Below are 22,978 nucleotides of genomic sequence, written 5' to 3'. Positions count from 1 at the left end.
TGAAAGACTATTAATGTTGATTGTAGCTTAGGGTAGGGGTGGGACTTCTTGCAAATTTTGTGCCCAAGTGTTGGAGCGTTTAAATTTTCCACTTGCTTCCAATATGAATATGCTATAACAATCTCAGGCTAATTTAAATTATTAACAAAAGCAATACACTGAGAACACAGCTGGTATGTGGCCCTAACCAGCTCCCCAAAAGACAGCGATGTTGTCAGAAATGACAATAGAGCAGATTTTTAAAATAATTTACATGCAAGTTGAAAAATTCCATTGGATCCTTTGGGGACAGAATGGTTGATTAGGTTACAACAATTACATGAGTTGGGAAGAAATGAGAAAAACATGAAATAGAGGTAGGAGTATGAAGCCAGGCATGTGGAACATCACAACAATTTGGTGATTTCAGCCCATGATATATTTCCACTAATCTTGCAGATCAGCACACACACGTAGTGCAAGTACGTCGCACTGACTGCATGCTAATGTAGGTGTAATGCCTAAATCAGATTGGAAATGGGTCTTGATATATGATTAGAAATACGTGTTACCAGAAAGAAAGGAAAATGTGTTGTCAGTTTACAGATGCACTCTTTCCGTTCATGTGCTGCTTTCCAAATTGGCTTGAACTTCTCATGAATCACTCATAGGAGATTTCACTATTTCCCTGGCAAAACTTTAAAGGCACCTAATGTGACGATGGGGGAGGCCTGGAATATCCTCTGGGTGGTTGACACGCAAGCGTTTTCCTTGCTGGGGCGCCGTGGCCGTTTGGACAGGACCCAGTGGGCACGAGTTTCTAGCTACCAGGACACACAGTGCATCCTTCAGAGTGGGGAGCACGGCTGGGGGCTCAGGCCGGTGGGGGGGCACAGAAACCGGGCAAACGTTTTTGTGGGAGGGAAGGCGGGAGAGGACAGGGTGGCGGAAGCACTACCTATAAGAGGCGGACGTGACACCCTGGGAAAGGCAGGAGAGGGAGAAAGACTGCGAGGTTAGCAGGGCAAGTGCTAGCTACACAGGAGGACAGCAAAGTGGGTTCCATGCACCGTAGGCCCCGCTGACAATGCAGACAAAGAGCAGGGGAGAGACGGCGGAAAGGAAGGTGGGTAGCGCTCGGCGCTCGCGGCTGCAGGTCTGCCGCGGGCCCCTGCAGGGCCGGGAACTAACCCTTCCCCAACGAACCGTGTCAAACCACAGAGGCCGTGACCCTTCTCTCTTCTTCCTCGTGGCGTCTGTGCAGCCAGACGTGGCATCATGGCAACAACTCCACAATATTCACGTGTTTCCTTTGCTTTCGGCCAATCCGCGGGACGGGGTGATGGGACACAGGGGTGCTGGTTAGTCGAGTGTTTGCGGTGCTAACAGCCAGTTACCAGGTCTCTTTACACACAGATCGCTGTTACTCCATGAACAAGAATAAAACCAAACCCACTTGCCACTAAAACTATGTGTAACGACATGTACTTTTTCTTGATGATTCAGAAGGCCCAAGGTTACTGGCGAAACGTAAAAGCATTGAGCAACTCGTTAGCCAAGTTCTGGTTGACCAAATGCCAGGTATCCACCAGGTTTGACTCCTCAGGCGGACATCTGTTCACCTTTCAACTTCTAAAATAAGCCATCATGACTGGAAAACTTTACTTTTCTCAAGTACTAATGTGAGAAAAGCAAGTGGAGACCATCTTAACAGAGAATTCTACACAAGCAGTCATGGGATTCATTCTCCAAGTTCATACAGCGTGTGGGTCAGCTGCTGGGAGAAAATGTGAGGGAGGCTGATTTTCTGAACCCAAATTCCACAGCCTGAAAGGGTCACGACAGCCCTGATCCTGAGCAGAGAGGAGACCAGAGACAACTGGATGATATTTTGTGCTCGGAAGACTTTGCCCACAAAGACAGGGCACTGGGCAGCTTGTGAATTTCACATCTGTTTTCCACAGGTCTGGATCGATGAGCTTCTATTACATCTTAAAATTATGGCCGTTTAAATCTGTGATCACAAATCTATTTATAATTATTCTCAAAACAGGGCATTTTATTCCAATCCCCAAAGCTCTATTTTAGGCTAGAGATCTTAATCCACATCCAGATGAAAAGGAACCAACAAGAGAAACAGAAACACCCTCCCTGGAATCCTGGTGCTGGAAAGGGCTGCGGACGAAGTTCAAGCTTGCCTTTCTGTCCTGCAGCTTCCGTTAGAGTTGCCCAATCTCTGCCTGAATACCTCGAGGTAGCGAGGTCTCCAGATTGGCCGAGATGCCTTGGGACGTCCGTGACACAGCTTTAGGGGGTCACACCTCCAACTTCCATCTGTGACAGCAGACAAAAATCCCCCAGCATGGACACTTCTGTGCAAGCGCCCTGCAGCCTGCAGCCTTCCAGCCGCCCCCGGGCAGTTATTCTGAGACTTAAATGGACCCAGAAAGAACTCTAAGCTGTTTCAAGCTTGGCTATAACAAACCAACCCAAATCTCCTTTAAAGAAAAATAAAAGGAAAGGCTTATGCGGTGAATCAGCCAGACAGTCGGCAGGAGCCCCGAGGGAGCCTTCCTGGACCGCACGCCTGGATGTCAGGGTGGGCGGGGAGGAAGCAAAGCCCCTGCTCAAAGTGGGCAAAGTCACTGTCGGCTGCAATTAGCCTAAATGTCAACCACCTGGTTTTCAATGACGCGCTGAAGAGACAGCAGTGCTGAATCCACTCAGCTCCTGAGCGAGGACGCTCCGGGACCCCACCTGTCTGTCGGTTTCACGCCAGGGAAGAGGAACACCCAAGGCCAAGGTCTTGAAAGGCAAAGGTGACCCGCATCCATGGAAACAAAACCATCAGCAAAACCAGAACAAAACTCCCAAGAGCACCCCGGCCACGGTGAGCCCGCTGAAGCCTCCGTGTCCCCAGGCCTCCTCGTTCCTGCCACGTGACACCAGGCCAGTCACCACCTTTGCAGTGGTGAGGCTGCACCAGCATCTCGAGAGCTGGACGGAGAACCGACCTGAGGCCTGAGTCAGCACCTGCTCCTCTAGGTTAGCCGCCGGGTGTGGGCTAAGGAGAGAGGGTCAGGACCGTTACCCACAGAGTGGAGACACGGTAAAAGTTTTCACATCCCGTTACTACTCAGCAACGTCCTTAGCAACAAGGTTCATGTCTTAGCTCTCTAGCCCCGAGTAGAGGCAGGATTCAGCAGCTGGAAATCCCCAGAATTACCCATTTCTGGAGCCCACCAGCAGGGTGGGAAAGGAGCTGGTCCATCCCCAAGGGTGACCATATTCATCGCACGTGTGGGTTTGCCCCAGTGCTCGAGGGACTTGGGGTGTAAGCAGAGGGAGGCTGTGGGCTGCAGAGCGCCCTCGGCCCTGGACAAGGGCTTCCCTCCTCTTCCCAGACACACACCTGAGCTCAGACGGCCTCCCTGCGATGTCGACAAAAGCCAGGAAAAGGTGGATTCCTCGTGGGCCTGACATTCAGATTTCAAAGCATTCAGAGCAGGACCCAAGGTTCTTACTCTGGACTCATGAAGGCGACACATCTCACAGGTGTGTCCAGCAAGGCAGCGGCCTTCAGTTTGCACAAGGAAACATCGGGCCAGTTTAAAAGGCTGGAGGATTATGTAAAGGCTGGGCTAGGATCCGATGAGCCTGAGACAGGGAAGCAGAGGAGGGAGGGTCTTTCCAAGGGAACACAGCAGGTTCTGAGATGCATGAAAGAACGTGGTGTACACCTGGGGGAGTGTCATGGGTGCGGGGGGGACAGGACCAGGACAGGGGAGAGAAGCTTTATGCCAGACGGGAGCTGGGTCCTGCTACTCACGAGCTCAACTAAATTCCTCTGTGCTTTGGTTTTCCCATTGACAAGGATGATTTTTAACACCCCTCCCAGCTCTGATATTCCGTTATTCCATCTTTCCAGGGGCCAGTAAACTTTTTCTGGAAAGGGCCAGACAACATGTATTTTACTAGGCTTCATGGGTCTTAGTCTCTGTCACATGACTCAACTCTGCTGTCGTAGCCTGAATGCAGCTACAGCCAGCAAGGGAATGAATGGACGTGGTTGTGTCGCTAACACTCTATGGACCCTGAAATGTGAATTTCACCTAGTTTTCAAGTATCACAAATATTACTCTTCTTGGATTTTTTCCCCCAACCATTTAAAAGTGGACAGGTGGGATAAACAGAAAGGTCATACATATACTTATATATATACATACATAACTGAATCCCTTTGCTGTACAGCAGAAATTATCACATTGAAAATCAACTGTACTTCCATAAAACTGAAAAATAAAATGAGATACTAAAAACAAGAAGTGGACACGTGGTTGGCTGTGACCCCGCGCCACTTGCTATGGATACGGGGGTGATGGAGTCTGCCCTCACTATAAACACCCTGGAATCTGAACTTGTTGACTTGTTAGTCAACAGGTCACGTCTTCTCCACCGGCATGTCTCAAGCTGTGACGGGCACACGAATCACCTGGGGACGTGGTTAGAATGCAGATTCTGACCCAGTACGAGTCCAGGACGGGGTCTGAGATTCTGCAGTTTAGAACCCGGACGGCCAGACCCAGAACCGTGCTCTTCACCCCCAGCAGCCGCCTAGATCCCGCATGTTTACGTGTTTAAAGACCCCACATGCTGCTGGTACACGGAGCAGACGTGGAGCTGCCAGAGTCAAGAGCATGAAGGTGTCATCTCCCCCTTCAGAGACCTTGGGATCACCTCTCTAGGGATCCACAGTCCTAATTCTCTGTAGGCTACGTTCCTTGCAAAAGACAGTAAACACCATCGAGTGTGCTGTTATCCTTATTCCAGCTTTTCTCTTCTAGGGGCCTTGCACTCCTCAGGTGATAAACACGTGCATCACGTCTACGTCACGTCTATGGACACTGGCTCTCTCTTCCCTCCTTCCCATCCCTGTCAACAGGGGGAAGCATGCTGGCACCCGCGAATCCCCTGTGGGGACCAGGGCCTGGGGACACGTGATAACTGCTGCTAGTACTAGGTTTGCCCTGTTTCTTCAACCAGCAACACCCAGCCACAAGGCTACCTCCACGGCTACAAATACAAAGCTTTTCTGTCATTTCAGGAATTCACGAGGATGGAACAGACGACCGGGGTGTACTGTCTTCTTCTGGTTTCCCAACAAAATCACTTCCATAAGATAAATTATACTGAAAACATGTTGCCCTGCTGTAATATAAATGCATTCAGCCTCCCTCACAGACTAATAAAAAATTCTGTGCAGTTGCTTTCAGAGGCTTCCTTGGAGTTTGCTCTGCTGAGGGGCAGGGCTGACCCCATTACAATGATCTAATGGAGGGGTGAAAATGGTTTCTAACACCAAGCCTTGTCCCATTTTAGTTTAAGATTTTGCTCCTAAGACAGAACCGAAGCACAAAGATTAAAATAAAATCTCTTTTAACTGATGTACATTTAATAGATTTTTTTCCTCTCTTAACATCACACAGTTCAGAAAGTAATTATGTAAGCCATTTAGGGGGGACAAAAGCAGAATCCGTATCAGGGCACTTAGATTTTCTGTTGTGTCCAAAAGGTCATCTGAAAGTACTCAGGTTTCCATAGTAACAGTGGCAGGCCAGATCAAATCAACAAACAGCTACAATTTATCTGAGGGTCTCCAATGAACTATTTTTTTCCCATCGAAGATATCCTGAATTAGCTGAAGTCTTCAAAGATAATGGAGGCTTTTGGAAAATCCGATTTCAACACCAGTAAACAGAAGAATGCTTGCTTGCTCTTTCCACATATAACCTAGCAATTGAGTCTCATGTGCGGTGATTTAAAATACCTTAACTCTAAGCGTAATCGGATCACGTTTTGTTAATCAGTAACAAGGATAATCTCAAAACGTTTCCCCAGAATAAACAAGAACAGATACATATGTATCTTCAGGCATCTGCAGAGTTTCCAGGGTGACCCTGGCTAGTAGCTTGTGGAGCTCTACCACAGATCCTGCAAAGCAGCTCATTCTCATGGGCCATGGGGATCAATTTTATCTTGGCTTCTTTTGGGTTTAGACCAAATGGTCACAAATACAAAAAGCTGTGAAGACACAACGTCATACATTACTGACAGAAGCCACTGCTAATCCAGCTTTAGATTCTGACCAGTGGACATTCTGTAGAATCTATTCAAACAAGTCTTCCAAATAAAATATTTCAGCCACAAAAAGCTATTGTCACCTGTTTCCAAAATACCTGTTAAAATCATCATGGCTCCGGGATCCCAGTCTTCAGGTCACACGTTTACTACAACACGAGATGTAAGACAACCGTGTGTTCAGAAGACAGGCCAGAGGTGCCCTGCCCCTGCACTTCCCTGGATGTCTGACCTCCGCTCACAACTTTCCAACTAACCAGAAAATCTCAACAGATTTCACTGTGACTTTTGAGATTATTACTAGAAATGTGTATTATTAAATTACTAGATAACTCAAGTATCACCCCAGCTTTCTTATATCCCTGTCTCTAATACAGTTACTTGGCCATGCAAAACAATTAGACTTACCTGCACCCAGTAATGGGCTCAGAATCTTGAGGGGATCTATTTTGTGAAATCCAGGTCTCTTGGAAACAACTGATTTCCTAAGCCCGGGAAAAATACTGTACATCAGAAAGTCATGGGTTTTGCATTTCAGTCCTCATCTTGCAAGAAACTGTTTTTCTTCATTGGGAGGAATATCTTAGACTAGCCTGTCCAGATGTGACTTACAGACGTAATTTTACATTTTCTAGTAACCTCATTAAAAAGATAAACAGGTGAAATTCATTCCAATAAAATTATATTTAATACTAACATATAAAAGTATAGAACACAAAGTAGAATAGAGGTATTAAATGTATATTTAACCCAAGAGATCCAAAATATTATTTCCATATATAATCAACATAACAATTATTATTAATGAGCTATTTTACGTTCTCTTCTTTTTACTGAGCCTTTGAAATCTGGTGTGCATTTCATACTTACAGCACGTACAACTCAACTCAGACTGACCACATTTTAAGTGCTCCATAGACTCATGTGGCCAGTGGCTGCTGAAATGGGCAGTGCAGCCCTAGAGGATTTTCAGGGTAAGGGAAAATGCAGCTACGTGCCACATGCCACAGGAAACAGCCGAAGAAGAGACGGCCTGGGAAGCCCGTCCTCTGAAAACATCATCAAGACAGGAGAATGAGAGTTCAGCCTCAGGTTCCGGAGGGCTGTGAACACTGGCACAACCAATGCACTGGTCTGCTCTAAGGAGTGAGGCCTTGACGATGTTTCTAATACTCAGACAGGGGTCTGGAACGCTCTCGCCTTCTCGTAGCACCTCTTCTGCACACATAAATATAGTCTCGGAGTTTACACGTTTTTATAAACGTTAAGTCAAAATTCAATTTGAATAGGTAATGTCTTTTTCACATAATCAGCTTTGATAAAGGCAAAATGGAGTCCTAGCTAACATTTACTGAGTATTCACCCTGTGTCAGGGACCAGGCTAAGCAACGTACATAAATGAACTGCTGTCGTCCTTGGAGCAATTCAGTAAGTAGTACTATTATCATCCCCGTTTCATGAACAAGGAAACTATAAAGATCAGAGAGTTTAAGACTCTCACCCGACGTCACCAGAGCTAGTAAGTGGAAGAGCCAGGATGTGAAGCCCCAGAGAACGATTCCAAGCTGTATATTCTTCCTAGAATACCCTGCCCTGAGTAACCTGTCCAAGTTCAGACATGTGGGATGGAGATGGGCGGGATTTGAACCCCGGCAGGAAGGCTCCAGGGTTGGGCTCTGTTTTTTTTTTTTTTCCTGTACTCGGGCCTCTCACCGTTGTGGCCTCTCCCGTTGCGGAGCACAGGCTCCGGACGCACAGGCTCAGCGGCCACGGCTCACGGGCCCAGCCGCTCCGCCGCATGTGGGATCCTCCCGGACCGGGGCACGAACCCGTGTCCCCTGCACCGGCAGGCGGACTCTCAACCACTGCGCCACCAGGGAAGCCCTAGGGCTGGGCTCTTAACCACACGAGGCACTACCACTTCTCAAAGGAACGTGGTACCCGTGCTCAACACAGAAAACGCCTGGAGCTTAGCCATTATCTCCTGCTCCCTGAAAGGACAGGATGGGGGATGGTGGTCAAGACCACACCCCACGAGCAACTGCTGTGTCTCACACACGGTCATCAATTTCTCTCTTTTCTATAGAACTTTCAAACTATTTCCCTACAGGGAGCTCACACTGCAATTTAAATAAATTCATCTTGTTTTCCGGAACGCTTACACTCCACGGAGTTATTTATGAAATACCATCTGCCAGCCTCCCCTGGGGCACTACTTTCCGTTATTTTCTGACAACAGAAAAATTCCGACGCAGACAAAGCCCGAAGCGCGTGGCCTCTGAGCTGTCTTAATTCCGCTACGGATGCGTCTGTCTTGCTTCTTAACTTTCTTTTTAATATTAGATTTTCACTTACGCTGGAGTGGAGCAAGGCGGGTAGCAAGAAGAGAAAGAGACGAAGGTGCTTTTAACTGCTTATCATGTTGTTTTTTAAATTATCTAAAACAAATGACGAAAGTGACGAATCCACGACAGTCAGGCAGAAGGGTGAGGCCTCCTTTGAGGAAAGCTGCTTGACTTTTTTTTTTAAACCTTGGACTCTCCTATAACCGTAACGACGCGTGTGGGAGACAAGCAACCCCACAGGTAGAAATGAGTTCCTTTAAAGCCCATCTGTACCTGAGAGTCAACAGAATACAAGTTAGAGGTAGTGGCAGTGATACTGGATTAAAACCTGATGAAGGTTCTCGTCTCTTCTGGCTCAGTTGCTCCCCGGGTAGCAGGGCTGGTCTTGGTTAGAAGGCCTTGCCCAGGGATGAGGGGCCAGGCCTTAGGAGAAGGCTCTGCAGCAGACCCTAGGGAGGAAAGGGGTCCTCTTCCTCGCCTCCCCTTTCCTCCTCCCATTTTCTTGATTCTGGGACAAACCCAACTCTGCAGGTAGATGTGGCCCAGATGGCTCCGGGGAAGAGTCAGCCGACTGACAGACACAAGGCAAAAATGCTCCAGCTCACTAATAACCAGGGAAATGGACAAATGCCAGTAGGTCCTCTGAAAACGTTTTCAACGAGGAACAGGTGTGGTCAGAAGATATCCTTTCTTCCAATGGGTAAGTTGAATGTCCTGTAGAAGTCCCCAGGCATAGCTCAAGATGCGAAAGGTCCAGACCCTGGATTTGGCAAGAGATCTAAACAGCAACATGGCACCCACAGAGCTGCTGGGCTTTCGTGTGAGTGGATGACGGGCCCTTTCTGTCGTTGACCTAATGAGTCATTAGCTGCCACTCTCCTGGTGATTAATTATATAACCTGCCTTCATTCCCGGTGGCTTACAGCCAGCATCTTCCAGATGTGCTCACCTGGAGTGTTTAACCAGGACCCTAAACCAAGCCCCTGCAGAAGCGCCCATGCAGACTGACTCCTCAGCGTCAGAATTCTCCTCCCCTGAAAACTGCTGAAACCCTGTTTTGTCCAGGGATTATCTGATCCATTGCCAGTTACACGAAGTTCCCAATTTACACACATTATGTTCCAGAGATCCATGTCAATGTAAATGAGGATAGATCTCTCCATAAAAACAATGTTATTAAATGGCGATACAGTTCTTACCATTAGGCCTCTATTTCATCATACGGCTGGTCTACAGAACTTCGAACGTGCCCATTATTTACAGCATGATTGCAACGTGAAAATTCATTTTTTTAAGGGAAGCTCCTAAAGTTAAAAAAAAAAGTGCCCTCAATAACCTAGTTTTTGCAATGAAACATATAGAGGGGGATGATGTTAAGAGCTAACACTTGCACAAGTACGCTTTTAGAACTTTCCTACTGACTAATCTTCGAATCAATTCTGTTAAGTAAATAGAGCTATTATTCCCATTTACAGTGAAGGACACACACAGGAAGGTCACATGGCTAATAAGTGGCAGAACCAGGTCTGATTCTCGGGTCCACGGGCTGAGCCAGGGCCAAATCCATTTGTTGACATCTTGTCTGGGGCTGCTTTCATGCTACGAAGGCAGAGGTGAGAAGTTGTGCCAGAGACCCCGTGCTGTGCAAAGCCGGAAGCATGTATCATGGGACCCTTTAAGGAAAGTTTGCTGGGCACGGCTAACCCATCGCTGGATCACCTCTGAGGGAAAGTAGCCCCTCTTCCTGGCCTCTGACCACAAGCCTCACCACGGGGAGCGGGGCCCAGAAGCGGGAGGAAGGAACAGGAGACCTGGATGTCCTCAACAGCGACGGGAGGTCCAGGGGGTCACTGACCAGCACAGGGGGTTATGTTTATTTCCCAATACGCTTCCTGCATCGTTCCCAAAAAGATCTGAAGCAAGGCTCACAGGTACAGAACCTAACCTCCACAGATGGGGGGACGGTTTGCTTTATTCGTTGCTGGAAACCTTATTAGTGAACAAATGAACAAATGTATAACTTATGTTTGTGAATCGGGGTCCACATATTTGAAGACAAACACGGAACAGGTTAAAGGCCCGCGGGTGCGCTGCCCGTGAATATCACAGTCAAGGTTCTGGCTTCGACTTTTAGGCAGGCGAATTCCGGTGGGACAACACATTACAGAGTAAGGTCATTTCCAACCATCCTGGGATTCTCCTGGGCTCCTAACAGCTTCACTCACTGATCATTCTGTTTGCCAAGATTCTAGAATCAACAATAAATTTGAAATCTTTTCCCATATTATGAGCAGATAAATACTAGTGCAGTGGCTGAGTTGTAAACGTTCATCTGTTTTGATTTTTCTTTCATAAGACAATGACTTTTAATTTCCGGGGAAGGATTCGAAAACCAGAGTTGAGTTAACTCTTCCTAGAAAACAGAGCTGGACACGGAAAGAATAACCCTATAGACTAGAGGTTCTACAATCCCACTGAGGAAGGCTTGTTCCTAACAAGACTAACTGTTGTGTTGTGTTTCAGCCAATCCTGATTCACCACGGAACTTGAAATTTTAAAGAAAATTGCACTCAGCTGAATCAAACTGGGAAAGTATCCGTAAACGAGTGGGTGTGGGGCGGGAGCACTGGTATGGAAAGCAAGTCCACGGCATGTATCACGTGGAGGGAAGGGAACACAGGGGATTCTGTAGATGCTGGGAGGCGGTCACGCTGCGGCTGGGGGCTGAGAGGGACGACACAGGGGCGTCCAGAGGCAGCATCCTAACTCACAGCCTGACGCCACTGGGGCCCATTCGGGCAGGCTGGCTGCCACCCAGGGCTGCCCCAACGCGGACCTGGCCTTCACAGCCTGGCTCACAGCAGTCTGGTGCTGGGGAAGCCCCGCAACTTCCCCATTTCCAGACCCCACCACTGGACAATCGAGGCCCTGCCTAGAATCCGATCTGCCCAGTCTGAACGGCCGCACGAGAGGGGTCCCCAAACTCTCAGCACCTCGGTGATGCTGGCAAGCGGCTTCCCGCGCAGCCTCTTGCAGAGCGCTTTACAAATGCTCTAAGTGAGCCGCGGTGACTGGCAAAGCCTGGGGACACAGCCGGGGGGGCGCTGAGAGGAAAGGCTGGAGCGTGGTCCACCAGACACCCCAGGCACAGCGCTCACCGAGCTGGACGGGGGAGGCCCTTCAGCAAAGCCCGCGACGCCACCGCCGGGTCCGTGACGTTCACACCCCCAGAGCTGAGGTGGTGAAGTTTGGAATGCTGACCTTTGTAAAAAGCTAAACTCACCGCCCAGAAAAACAGGAAGGTCACTCACCAGGAAGCCACGGAACTGAAGCCTGAGACGTGCGTCAGTGTTTTTCCACCAGCAAAGAGAAGCCTCAGACGTTACCACGAGCGACACCACCGCGAGGCCCGAGCACCCTCCTCCCCCAGGTGCGCCCCGCACCTCCCGCGGCCCTGAGCCCCACGGCCGGTGACCTGCACCTGCACCCCACGCGGGACGCAGGCAGGGTCTCCTTAGCCCCTGGGTTCCCTTCCGTCCTGACACTCTCTCTAGAAGGGTTCCCTTCTCAGGGGGCGGGGGGCACGGGGTCAGGGAAGCAGCCCTCCTGGCAGCATTCCAGGCACCTGTGCTCCTGTGGCGGGGAGCGGGGGGATGGTGACGGGAAGGAAGAAGCAATCAGACAAGAGCCACGCCTCACAGAGGCCCCTGAAGCACCCCCAGACCCTAGCGGGCAGCCTTGCACTTGAATGCTTCTAGCTATTGTAAGCCTCTTCGCAAAGAACTTCATCTCTGTTTCTTGGGGGCACAGATTACAAGCTGGTTCTCACTGGATGGATCCTCCCTGTGTCTAAGGCAACAGATACATGTTTGACTTGCACGAAGTTCAACCTTTAATTGGCTGCTGATGCTAAACTGAATCAGAACATGCGCCGCGTGAAAACCTGGCCTTGCGGCTTCCCCGGAAGCACTGGAAGATTCGAGCTCGGCCGCCGTCGGCTGGGGCCCGGCGTGGGGGTGCCACCTGCGCGCGCACCGCAGCCCGCTGTCCCACCCGCCCAGAGGCCCGCTGTCACCGCCATTTATTTATATTCTCGGGGACCCATTTCACCCCTTTACGCTCCCAAGGGCACCCAGGCTCGCAGCCCCTGCCCTTAAGTGTTTGCCATCAACAGCCTCTTTAACCAGGTATCGGTGACAAAGCACTTTGAACATTTTTGTGTTTTACGTTCTTTGGAACCCAGTGTCTCTGGATATGGCCTGTATGCGTCTCTGGGACAGGATTTTATTTGGAAGAAGAAAGCCACAGCAAGAAGAGGAGGCACACGAGAGCATCATCACGTTAGTGCCAATGGCAGGTCTCTGTGCAGACGCGTGTGTGCACGCGTGTGCTTCTTCAGGGTGGGGGAACTGCAGGGCATCCTAATGAGCCCGAGGAAGGGAAAGCTTCCCAAGGGACGGGCCAGGTACAGAGACTCCGTGGGCTGCTAGAATGAATCTCTCCAACAGCCAGCGCACAGGTGATTAGAGAAACAGGGAAAAATGAAAAGCTGTGACTTGGAACATAAGGCGGATGCCTGGAGGAAAGAACGTTCAGGAAAGGCCGAGACGTCTGCTAAGTAGTGAGAAGCAGGGACTGACAGGAGGAGAGAGAGGGAAGTCGGGGTGGCAGGTGACAAAACCGGGACAGAGGCAGACACGCACCCAGGGGGAGGATGAGAAGGAGCTGCCCTTCCCAGTGATCTGCAGCGAAAATTAAGCTTCTGGCCTGATAATGACAGCTGAACAGCCTCCCAGGTTAAGGCCCAGGTGACTTCCTGCCCACCTGGAGGAGGCTAGACCCGGGCCGTCTCCCCGCTGATGCCAAACCGATTCCTTAAACAGGAACCAACCACACTCACTTCTGGGCTGTTTCCAATCTCCTGTCCCTAAACGATCAAAGCCACAGAATGTCAACAGCTTGCAAAGGAAGGTGATCGCGCAACGTTCACGCTTTACATAAAGCACAAGATTAGCGTTTAAATGACGGTCTGCCTTCCAGACACGGGGTCACAAACACCTGGCCCTTCCTGGAGTGGAGTTTTCTACGCGGAAAGGTGGTCAAGCCGCTGCGCTGTCTCCTCACCTCGAACTTCTGCCTCAGCTCTGCGTTGCCTTCCTCATCGCCTTCTGGAATGGGCACGTTGTAGTACTCACCCTCTTCTTGGTTCAGCAACTTGTACCTTTCAGAGACAGGGGGGAGGAGGGGGTGAGCCCCACACTGGCACCACCCAGGCTCACCCCGCACCCCAAGGCTCTAGTCCAGCTGTTTCTGAAATGCATCCCCCGGGGAGATGGTACCCAGGTAACTTCGTGATCAACAGTCACTCTGGACTTAAACCGGCCCGTTTCCGGAATCTCTAGTCGTGCTAATATTTCCAGACAGTTAACCCTTGGCTCACACAGACACGCTCGGACTTCCTCACCATCCACTGGCCGGCATCTTCATCAGCTCCGAGACTCCGAAGGAAAGGGACCCCATGAAGTCGTTCCTGGTTGTTCGATCCCAGTCCCAGATCTCTACGGACAGTCGTCGATCTTTATCTGAAGGTTTTAATTTGCTACGAAAGAACACACACACACACACACACACACACACACACACACACACACACGGTTATCTTGATCATGATTTTGGGGGAGATGTCGCATGCTCATGATCTGAGCCTGAGATTCAAAAAAATCTTGTATTCAATTCTCTTCCTGGGGTTCCCCATCATCAACAAAGTACCAGCCCCTTGGCAAACGAGGCTCTAGACTAGGGGTTAGCAAATTATGAGCCAAGGGCCAAATCAGGCCCACTGCTTGCTTTTGTAAATAAAGTTTTATTGGAATACAGTCATGGCCGTTTGTTGAGATACATATTGTCTATGGCTGCTCTGAACCTAGAACAGCATAGCTGTGTACCTGCAACAGAGACTGTATGACCCATAAGGTCTAAACTATTTACCAGCCAGCCCCTCACAGAGCAAAGCTGGACAGCCTCTGATCTATATCCTAGACAGCTCCCTTCTGGTTGTGCACAAATGCTTCCTGTGCTCTCCTCTACAAAGAGGACCTCTTGCTGTGCTCAGCTGCACTCAGTGCCTTCTTGCTCCTGACTTGCTTATGCCACCCCCTCCTCCCTTCTTTCCCTCCTCCCATCTCTGCCTCTGAATTCCTCACATTCCTTTCACATCCACTTTAAATGGCACCGTCTCCAGGAAGTCTTCCCTGCTTAGACATAAGGATGATCTTCCCATTTCAGTGGCAACAGCAGCTTCTGTGGTACTCACTTACTCCATGTTTTTAAAATTATTGTTTAAACTCTTACCTACACCCTCCTGTAACCCTTAAAAAAAACCCTAAGTCCATCAAGAGGTGGGACACACTATACATTTTTATATCATCTGTAACGTAAAAGAATTTTTTTGTACAGAAGTTACCGACGGTAATTTGGGGCCTGCGTCATGTAAGTCTTGGTAAACCGAGTTTCTCTCCATCAGACAGGGGTGACCACAGCTACCTCTCTAGCTGCCACAGGAGAAGGGCTTAGGGATGAAGCAATGTTTAAAGACGTTTATAAAGCCCAGCTCATCACTGCTAACAATGTTGGGGAGGAAAGCCATCAGAAAGAGAGGATTCAACTTACAACGTAAAGGACTCATTCCACTGGGGGTTCAGTGTGGAACGGATGGTTTTGGTTTTTTGTTTGCTTTCGTTCTTGGGGTCAGGAATAAGCTTCAGCTTCACATAAGGATCTGAAAGCCCATTTGGATCCATAGGGATGAGATTTTTTGCATCTCGTACTGTGAAGAGAGAAGGAAGAAAGATCCAATGTTACAAAACTAGAACAGACCCTCGTTGCCGGGCATCCTGCATCAGGACCCAGCTGATCGAGAGACGTCAAGATGGCGTTGAAAGGAGAGGAGGTTTGGATCAAGAGCCTCGGACCCTCAACACGAGAGGAGCTGCCCACCGCCACCCCGGCCAGGGGTAACGGGTGTTGGGGAGGCCCCTGTGGTCAAGCCTTGAGACTCGGCATCAGCCTGGTCCAGCAGCACCTGTGACACCTGGGTCACACCCCAAACCCGTGAAGCAGCATCTGCATCGTAATGAGATCCCCAGGGGCCACTGGCAGCCCCCTCTGGGGGAACTGGCCACCTCCCCACCCGAGCAACCGGCAGACTAGTCCACGGCCCAGCGGCACTTGAACGCCTGGAAGTCATCTCTTTCCTTTGCAAAGGCTGGTGGTTTCTAAACTGGCTGTATGTTAGAATCGCGTGGGAGGGGGTTTGAAAATTCCAACGCTCACAGCTAACTTAGAATCTCTAGTCGGGGTGGGGGCAAGTTTTTAGACGCTCTCCAGGTGAACCCTTGTGCAACAGGGGCTAGAGCTACCAGTGCACAGGCAGTAACGCAGGAGGTGCCTCACAGGGGCTACAGCCTGACACCAAGGGCAGGCCCGCCTTCCAGCAGCACCTGGGGTGGCACCTGGGCACCGAGGAGACACACAGACTCACAGGCCCCACTCCAGAATTTCAGACTCTGAAGCGTTTCCTAAGACTCCAGGTGACCCCAACGTATATTCTAGATGAAGAAGCACTCGTATGCAAACGCAAAATAACCAGGAGGAAAGGCTGCTTCTCCCGCAGAGGAAGGCAGGCTCAGAGGTGCAGCTGGCGGAGGCTCGTGACAGTGCGAGGGCTGAAGCCCCTGCCCGTCAATCATCCATCACTCTGATAAGAAGGGACAGAGGCCGGAGCCCGCACACCGAGGTCTTCCTCACCCTCTTCCCCAACGTGGCTGAAATCTCCCATCATCGGGGCCCCTGGTGAGCTGGATGCCATGGGGACACATCCACCTGGGACCAGGATCTCTAGGCCAGCGACTTTCACAGTGCAGCTCCTGGACCAGCAATGTCAGCATCACCGGCTGAGTCAGAACTTGGGCAGGGGGGTGCGGTCAGGTGACCTGTGTTTACCAAGCCTCTGGGTGATTCTGTGGGAAAGCTGGCAGACCACTGCTCCAGCCCGTTAGCATAGGTAGTCAGCTTAGTTTGACTGTTAAATGAGGGGTTTGGAAGAATTTCAGAAGAAGGTGCTACCGTTGGCAGTGGGCAGGGATAGAGGGGGATGGAAGGGTGCTAAAGACACTGGTCTCCGGGCAGAGCCCTAACGGCAGAAACCACAGACGAGCGTTGCCCGAACGCCCGGGGACACGCTGAGTGCTGTCACCTTCCTTGCCTGGAAGCCTTGGCACCGGAAGGTGACAGGTGGGACCGTATTCTAATGGTCTGAGGGGCAGTGAGCTGCCTCAGGGCGACAAGCCACAGAGAAGCCGGCCGTGTGTTTCTCGTACACCACTTACGCCCTCCAAGGATTTTTCCCCGTGAGACAGTACCTAACCTCATCCAGCTGGCAGGGGACAGACAGAATCAAGTACGCACCCCAGGATCTGTAGCTCAGCCAACCTGCTTCCAAAGCCCACCTCTATCGTGTAACCCCAAGTACTGGAAACTTAAGTTCATGAGCCTCTGTTTCTTCATCTAGAAAAGTGAACAGGGGCATATTTCCAGGGGTACAGGACTGTTGGGAGAATGAAATAACGTATATAAAATGACTTATACTTATACTTATACTTGGAAAATGGTGGAGGAGAAAAAAGACTGCACGACGTGAGCACGTACGACGCCCCAGACGCAGTGTTTCGGCCTCATCCCTCTGCCCACAATTTCAAAATCTTCAGTGAGGTAGGAGGTCCCAGGGGCCCTGGACACCTGAGAATTCCCCCAAGCTCACGGAGGTTTTAACGCAACGCAGAATAAAACAGCAACCCGAGTATCACAAAAGATGAAAACTTTGAGCATAGAAATGAAGTTCTCCCACGGAGAATGGAAGGGCCAAAGGTTCTCTCCAACTGATCACTGGAATGAGAACCAGACGCTTTTTAAAAGGCAGAACAAAGCTCCGGAACGTCTAACACGGAGGCTGCATCCCAGATGAACTAATGAGGAACCGTCAAGGCTGCCAAGAGTCCTGCCAGGTGCAGAATGAGTGTGGGCCCCGGCTTTTCCATCCAAGAGTGAGAGTCCTGACGGCCGGCACACACACAGTCATCTACGGCCTATGTCTTCTGAATGGTGATGAGTCAAAGTCTTGACGGGATTAAAGCTGTGAGCTTCCTACTGAAATACTATCATTTAAGTTGAAAACAGTCATCAATTCCAACTGTCACCCAAGTAGACACTGGGTCCAAATTTCAATTTCTTAGCGTAGTGGAGAACAGCCCACCTGCCCGGACACCTGAATCGGGCTTGGGAGCCACCAGCTCGGGGTCCCATCTGCTTGGAATGTGGGCTCGGGGACCAGGCCGCCTGTGTTTGGGTTCTGGCTCTGCTGCTTTGTGGCCGTGTAACCCTGGCAATAGACTTAACCTTCCCGTGCCTTGGTCTCCTCATCTGGAAAATTATGAGAATTATATACGTTCCTACATGTAGAGTGCTTGGAACAGTGACAGGCACACAGCGAGAACCCAATAATGATTATTATCCTTGTTGTTGTTGATGCAGGTTTCTGGCAGAGCACAACCCCGAACGTTTAGGCGTTCAGAAACTGGCCTGAGAGCTTCTGCTGTGAAGAACTGTGTGGCGCCTTGGCATTCGCTGTTTCAGAGTGAACGTCTGCTGTCACTCCAGAACTTTAACAGAAATATAGAATATAATTATATGACCATCTTTTGGCTTGAGGTGCCTATTTTGAAAGGACTGGATGTCAAGCCCAGCCTTGAGAAAAAGCAGCATGGGGTTGAAAGATTCCATGATTTCCTGATAATGTAAGAGATCCCTTCTGGACAAAATCCATTCAAATAAGATGATGGAGATCGAGAAATACCTCCACGGCGCCCCAGAGATGCCTGATACAGGTGGCCAGGCGAGCCCGGGACATGTGAGTTCTGAATTAAGTGTCCAGGCGTATGGGGAGAGGCTCACGTGAGCTCTGGACCGGACAGCCCTCGCCAGACTGGGGAGTCTACCTCGGAGGTGTCCCAGCGTAGACGGAACAGCCAACACTTAGGAACGGAGCCAGGGGTTTTGCCGAGCACCTGCCTGATGGGGAAGCGGAGGTGAGGATGCAGGACAGGGGGCAGGAGGGGTGGCCGCCAGGCTCTCTCAGGGAGGCGAGCCGTGCCCACAGGCGCGTAGCCAGGGGCTGCCCGAGGCCCAGCTGAGGTGCACAGTGACGGTCAGGCTCACCGTGCGGGCCAGAGGCTGCAGGCGGTGGCTGAGCGCTCGGGGCAGGATAACTTAGCGGCCAGGAGCGTGGGCAGCTGGCTTCAAATCCTTGCTCTAATGCTGATTAGCTGTATGACTCGGGACAAGTTACCCCACTTCTCAGCTTGTTCATCTGCAAAACAGGAACCATAACAGCGTCTGTCTCATAGGGTTGCTGTGAAGATTAAGTGAGCTAATACATGTAAAGTATAGAGAAGGGGACCTGGCGTGTGTGAGCTGTGGCCTAAGCACTGGCCATCACTGCTCGTGTTACACAGTGTTTGCTACCTCTAACATCATCGTCACCACCACCGCTGCCACCTGGCCCTCATGTCCAGTCCAGGAAGCAGGGCTGTCTCCTCAGGGTAAAGAAACCAAGCTTACTAAAAGGACAGTTCATAGAGCATGGAGTTTCCAGACCTCAGGGTCAGGCCAAAGTTCAATAGTCAGCTCTTAGTTGTTCCAAAATAGCTTGGGATTAAAAAAAACCCAAAAAACAAAACCCCAATTCCATGCAATCCTTGATCCATTCAGAGAATGGTCCAGATGGTCTCTTGATCCCAAGAATATATGCAGCGTAAATTATCAAGTGTGACAATACAACAGACACCCCTGAGCTCATCCTCGTCACCTAACATAAGAGCCAACACCCCCGAACCCACCTAGAGCCCCCTCCCGTCCCACCTGCCTGCCTCCCTGGGGTTTATAACCTCACGCTGAGGTCACCTTAGGGCACTCCGGCCGGGCACGGGGCAAGGGGAGGCTCTGAAGGCTTACAAAGCATAAGTTTTGTCAAGGACACAGCTGCATCCCCAGCGCCCGCGGACTGGACTGGTCGTCACTGACGCACAGCAACCTTGTCCATCACAGAGTTCACATCTGGGCGGGGACACCGGTGATGCCCAAAGAGGTGCCTTCCGATTCAAGGACCACGCAGCCCTTCAAATGATCTGTTCTGCTTTAGAAAATAATTCTCTGCTTTCAGCGCCTTCTTTCCTGCCTCTAAGAGCATGCTTGCTCGTGGCATCTGTTTAAAAAGCCAACAACAAGCACAAAGGTTCAGAACAGGGACTTGCTGTGAACGGCAGGCCTGTGGAGTGTGTGCGGACCCTGTGAGCCCCTGCCACCTCCAATCTCGCTCCACAGCAAAGGCAAGAGTAAACAAGATGCTATAATCCTACCCCACAGCAAGGAAAAGCAAAAGTTATGTTTTCCGACACTACCAGAAACCCCCCACAAACTCTTCCTCGTTTAAAGTTACCAAGAGCAAAAGAGACGTGCGTGCAAACATGCCGGGGGGACAGGCAAGGGCAGAAAACTGGCAAAGGGCCAGCGTCTGTGGACACGTGATCCTGGAATGGGGTCTGGGGTCATGGAAGGGAATGGAAGCTGGGGTCAGCGTCTGTGGACACGTGATCCTGGAATGGGGTCTGGGGTCATGGAAGGGAACCTGGAGTCGTCTGCCATCAGGCAGCAGAGTGATGGAGGCTCCCAAATCCGTGAGCCATGTCCTCAAACATAGAGCATTAATTCTGAGAATTATCAGAGAGCTCTAGACCTGTAAGTTAATTCCTTATAAAAATACGATCGCACTTGAATGTCTGTTTAACAACAGAGAGATCTGATGGGTTATTTCATTCCTAAGAGATTCGCCTTTAGCAAGAAGGCGGAAATGGGTCTGGGGGTGTGCGTGGTCTGTCATTTCTCCATTGAGAACGGCTGGCCTTGACCACATGGCATGCAGGGTGTAGCTGGTCCCTGACTCTCTGCTTCCCAGGAAGCTAGTGGACATGGCGGCGATGGGAAGGGACCGCGTTCCTGGGGAGACCACTGCGCGGCAGGCGCTGGTGTGAGCTCTTCACACTGCCGCAAGCCCACCTGTAGACGGGGACTCAGAGGCAGAGAGAGGTGTTACAACCTGCTTGCTACATAAAGCCAACCAGCGGCCAGGCCGGGGATGGCTAGCAATTGTGTAAAAGCCAGCTTTCCCTTGTTATTGGATAAAACTGACTCGGTCCAGATGAAGTCCCAGGGGAGAGGTAGTAAAATTGGCCTCGGCTTCTCCCAGACGATGGGGAGGAAGCAGAGGCCACAGAGGCCTCCACTGGAAGGAGGGAGGCGGCCGAGCGTGGAGGGTTAAGTGAACACACTTAGGCTGAGCTGTGGACGTGGCCCAGAGGGGCTGGTGGGAAGGACAGTAAAGCTGTACGACTCCGTTTCTGCTTTGGTGCCTTGACCTTAACTAAGGCGGCTGTGGCACTGGATTAAAAGATGTGAGTGCAGTGCTTTCCAGGGCACAATTCTAAAATCACTTAGTGCGCTGGGGTGTTCTGGTCACTAAGTGGTCTCTACAGCTGGGCCTCTGGGACAGGCTGACATCAGCCTAAGAACTGACAGGCCAGCGCCTGGACCGAGACCACAGTGTCCGCAAGACTTGGGGCCCGAAAGCATCCAGCGCTCATGACACTGAGGAGGCCAGAGGGGACGCTCTGCCCACCCACACGCAGGAACGATGCTGTGTGCCAATAAAGCTTTATTTAAAAGAAACAGGCTGTGGGCCAGATCCGGCCCTCAAGCCACAGTTCATGGATCCCTGACACAGAGCCAAGCCCCCCCCCACCACCACCACCGACACAGCGAATGTCTGAGGAGAGACTGACCCGGGAGAGGAGCCTCTGGGCCCTTCTGGCTCCTCCTGAGCCCTGTGAACTCTGACCTCGTCCTGTGAACTCTGACCTCATCCTAAAGCTTGGGAGGGTCCTGGGCTGGGGCTGAGGAGAGACAGCGTGTCCCCTAACAGGAACCAGAGTTCACCTCTGTCCTCTGTTTCTCACGTCCTGTCCTAGAACCTCGGGAGCCGACACCTCTCGCGTGTACTCATGCCTGCTTCCTCCCCGCCCAGGCTGCAGGAGGCTTCTAGGTCTGCACAGGAGTCTGCTCTCCCAGACAAACCAGATTTGCAGCCTCCTGGGGGCCCTGACCTGCTGCAATTTGCCAACCCCTCCCCCCAGCCCGGTCACACCCAAGTGCAAACAGTGAGCGTGATAAGGCATCAATGGGGCCATTCTGGAATCAGGCAACAGCTTCTCTGGAAGCGGGAATTTTAAAGGAATCCCTGGATGCAAACCAGCGGATCCACCGGAGGAGCGACCAGCACGGACAGGCCCCTGGGCTTCCCACTCCATCGGCCTGGGCTCGCAGAGCTAAGGGCTTGTCCTGCTGAGAAAGTCTCCCTCCCGGTAGCCCAGGGGGGCCTCGTTCAGGAGCGTCTCAAGCACCGATGGGCTGCATCAGATAGAAAAAGGGGAAAAGCCCTCCCACCAGGCCGAGCAGCTCCGAAGCCCAGCCCCACCAGAGAGCTCCTTCCCCGGTCACGGAACTAGGAAGGACACCCTGTTCCCAAGGCTTGTTTCTGCCTCTCCTTCGGGCCTCCACTGACGATGCTGCAAGAGGAGAAGCCGTGTCTCAGAGTCTGTCAGTTCTGCACCAGAAGCCAGAACTCGTGGCAAATTCTGCTGGGGAGACTGGTGGGTGACAGATTGCTTCCGGAACAGGATGTACCGAACGTCCTTCGCACGAGGTGTTTCGGGGGGCGGCCAAGCTGTCTACCAGCAGGCCGGGATCTGAGCTCCTTGAGCCGTCGGGGGGATGAGCCCCGGCCGGTGTGGGCAGGTCCCAGGTGGAGCTCGGGGCCCCGGGAAGGGCCAGGACCCGCCAGGCCACAGGCCGTCGGGTGGCCCAGGAGGTCGCCGCGGAGGCAGGGCGAGGGCAGGCTCGGCTGGCACGAGGGGCGGGCGCAGAGGGCGAAAGCGCCCGAGTCCTCCCTGGCGCACACGGGTGTCCACGGTGCTGGGTGACACGGCCACCTGACAGCACCCTGGGCCCGTCTTCCTTCTCTTTAAGCCACAAGCTCCCTGAACACAGGATTACAGTCTTATGACAATTTTCGGGCACCCATGGGCCCTGGGTTGGGGATCCTTACTGGATGCCTTCAGAGCCAGTGCCCCAAGGACAGAGGGACCTTCCTTTCTCCACACCCTTCAGGACCTGCGTCTAAGGGAGAGGGAGTGTCCCTCTGGGGGGACTCCTACTTTGCCGGGGGCGGGCAGGGGTCCGGAGCAGCCCTCGCGATGGGCAGTGAGGACGGGCTGGGACCGCTCCTGGACGGGAGGGAGGCCTTGGTGGGGCAGGCTGCCCACAGGTTGCGCGGTTCTCCATGAACTCAC

General features: G+C 51.4%; 1 protein-coding gene across 4 annotated transcripts in view; it reads right to left on the bottom strand.

Moving 5' to 3' along the window:
• The window catches only part of PRKCA (protein kinase C alpha), a 371,195-nt gene that overhangs the window by 62,300 nt on the left and 285,917 nt on the right, over positions 1-22,978 (bottom strand). For all 4 annotated transcript variants that reach the window (XM_029212920.1, XM_029212921.1, XM_029212922.1 and 1 more), the window contains 3 exons: positions 15,132-15,288; positions 13,927-14,061; positions 13,587-13,683 (listed from right to left, as the gene is read on the bottom strand). In XM_029212920.1, coding sequence (XP_029068753.1) covers positions 13,587-13,683; positions 13,927-14,061; positions 15,132-15,288 — 389 coding nt within the window. The remainder of the gene's footprint in view (positions 1-13,586; positions 13,684-13,926; positions 14,062-15,131; positions 15,289-22,978) is intronic.

The sequence above is a fragment of the Monodon monoceros genome, unplaced genomic scaffold (genome assembly GCF_005190385.1).
Source record: "Monodon monoceros isolate NGI ecotype Baffin Bay Population unplaced genomic scaffold, NGI_Narwhal_1 Super_Scaffold_9, whole genome shotgun sequence".
In the NCBI taxonomy this organism is placed as follows: domain Eukaryota; kingdom Metazoa; phylum Chordata; class Mammalia; order Artiodactyla; family Monodontidae; genus Monodon; species Monodon monoceros.
Note: the sequence above shows the minus strand (reverse complement) of the source record. Positions and strands in the feature narration are given on the sequence as shown.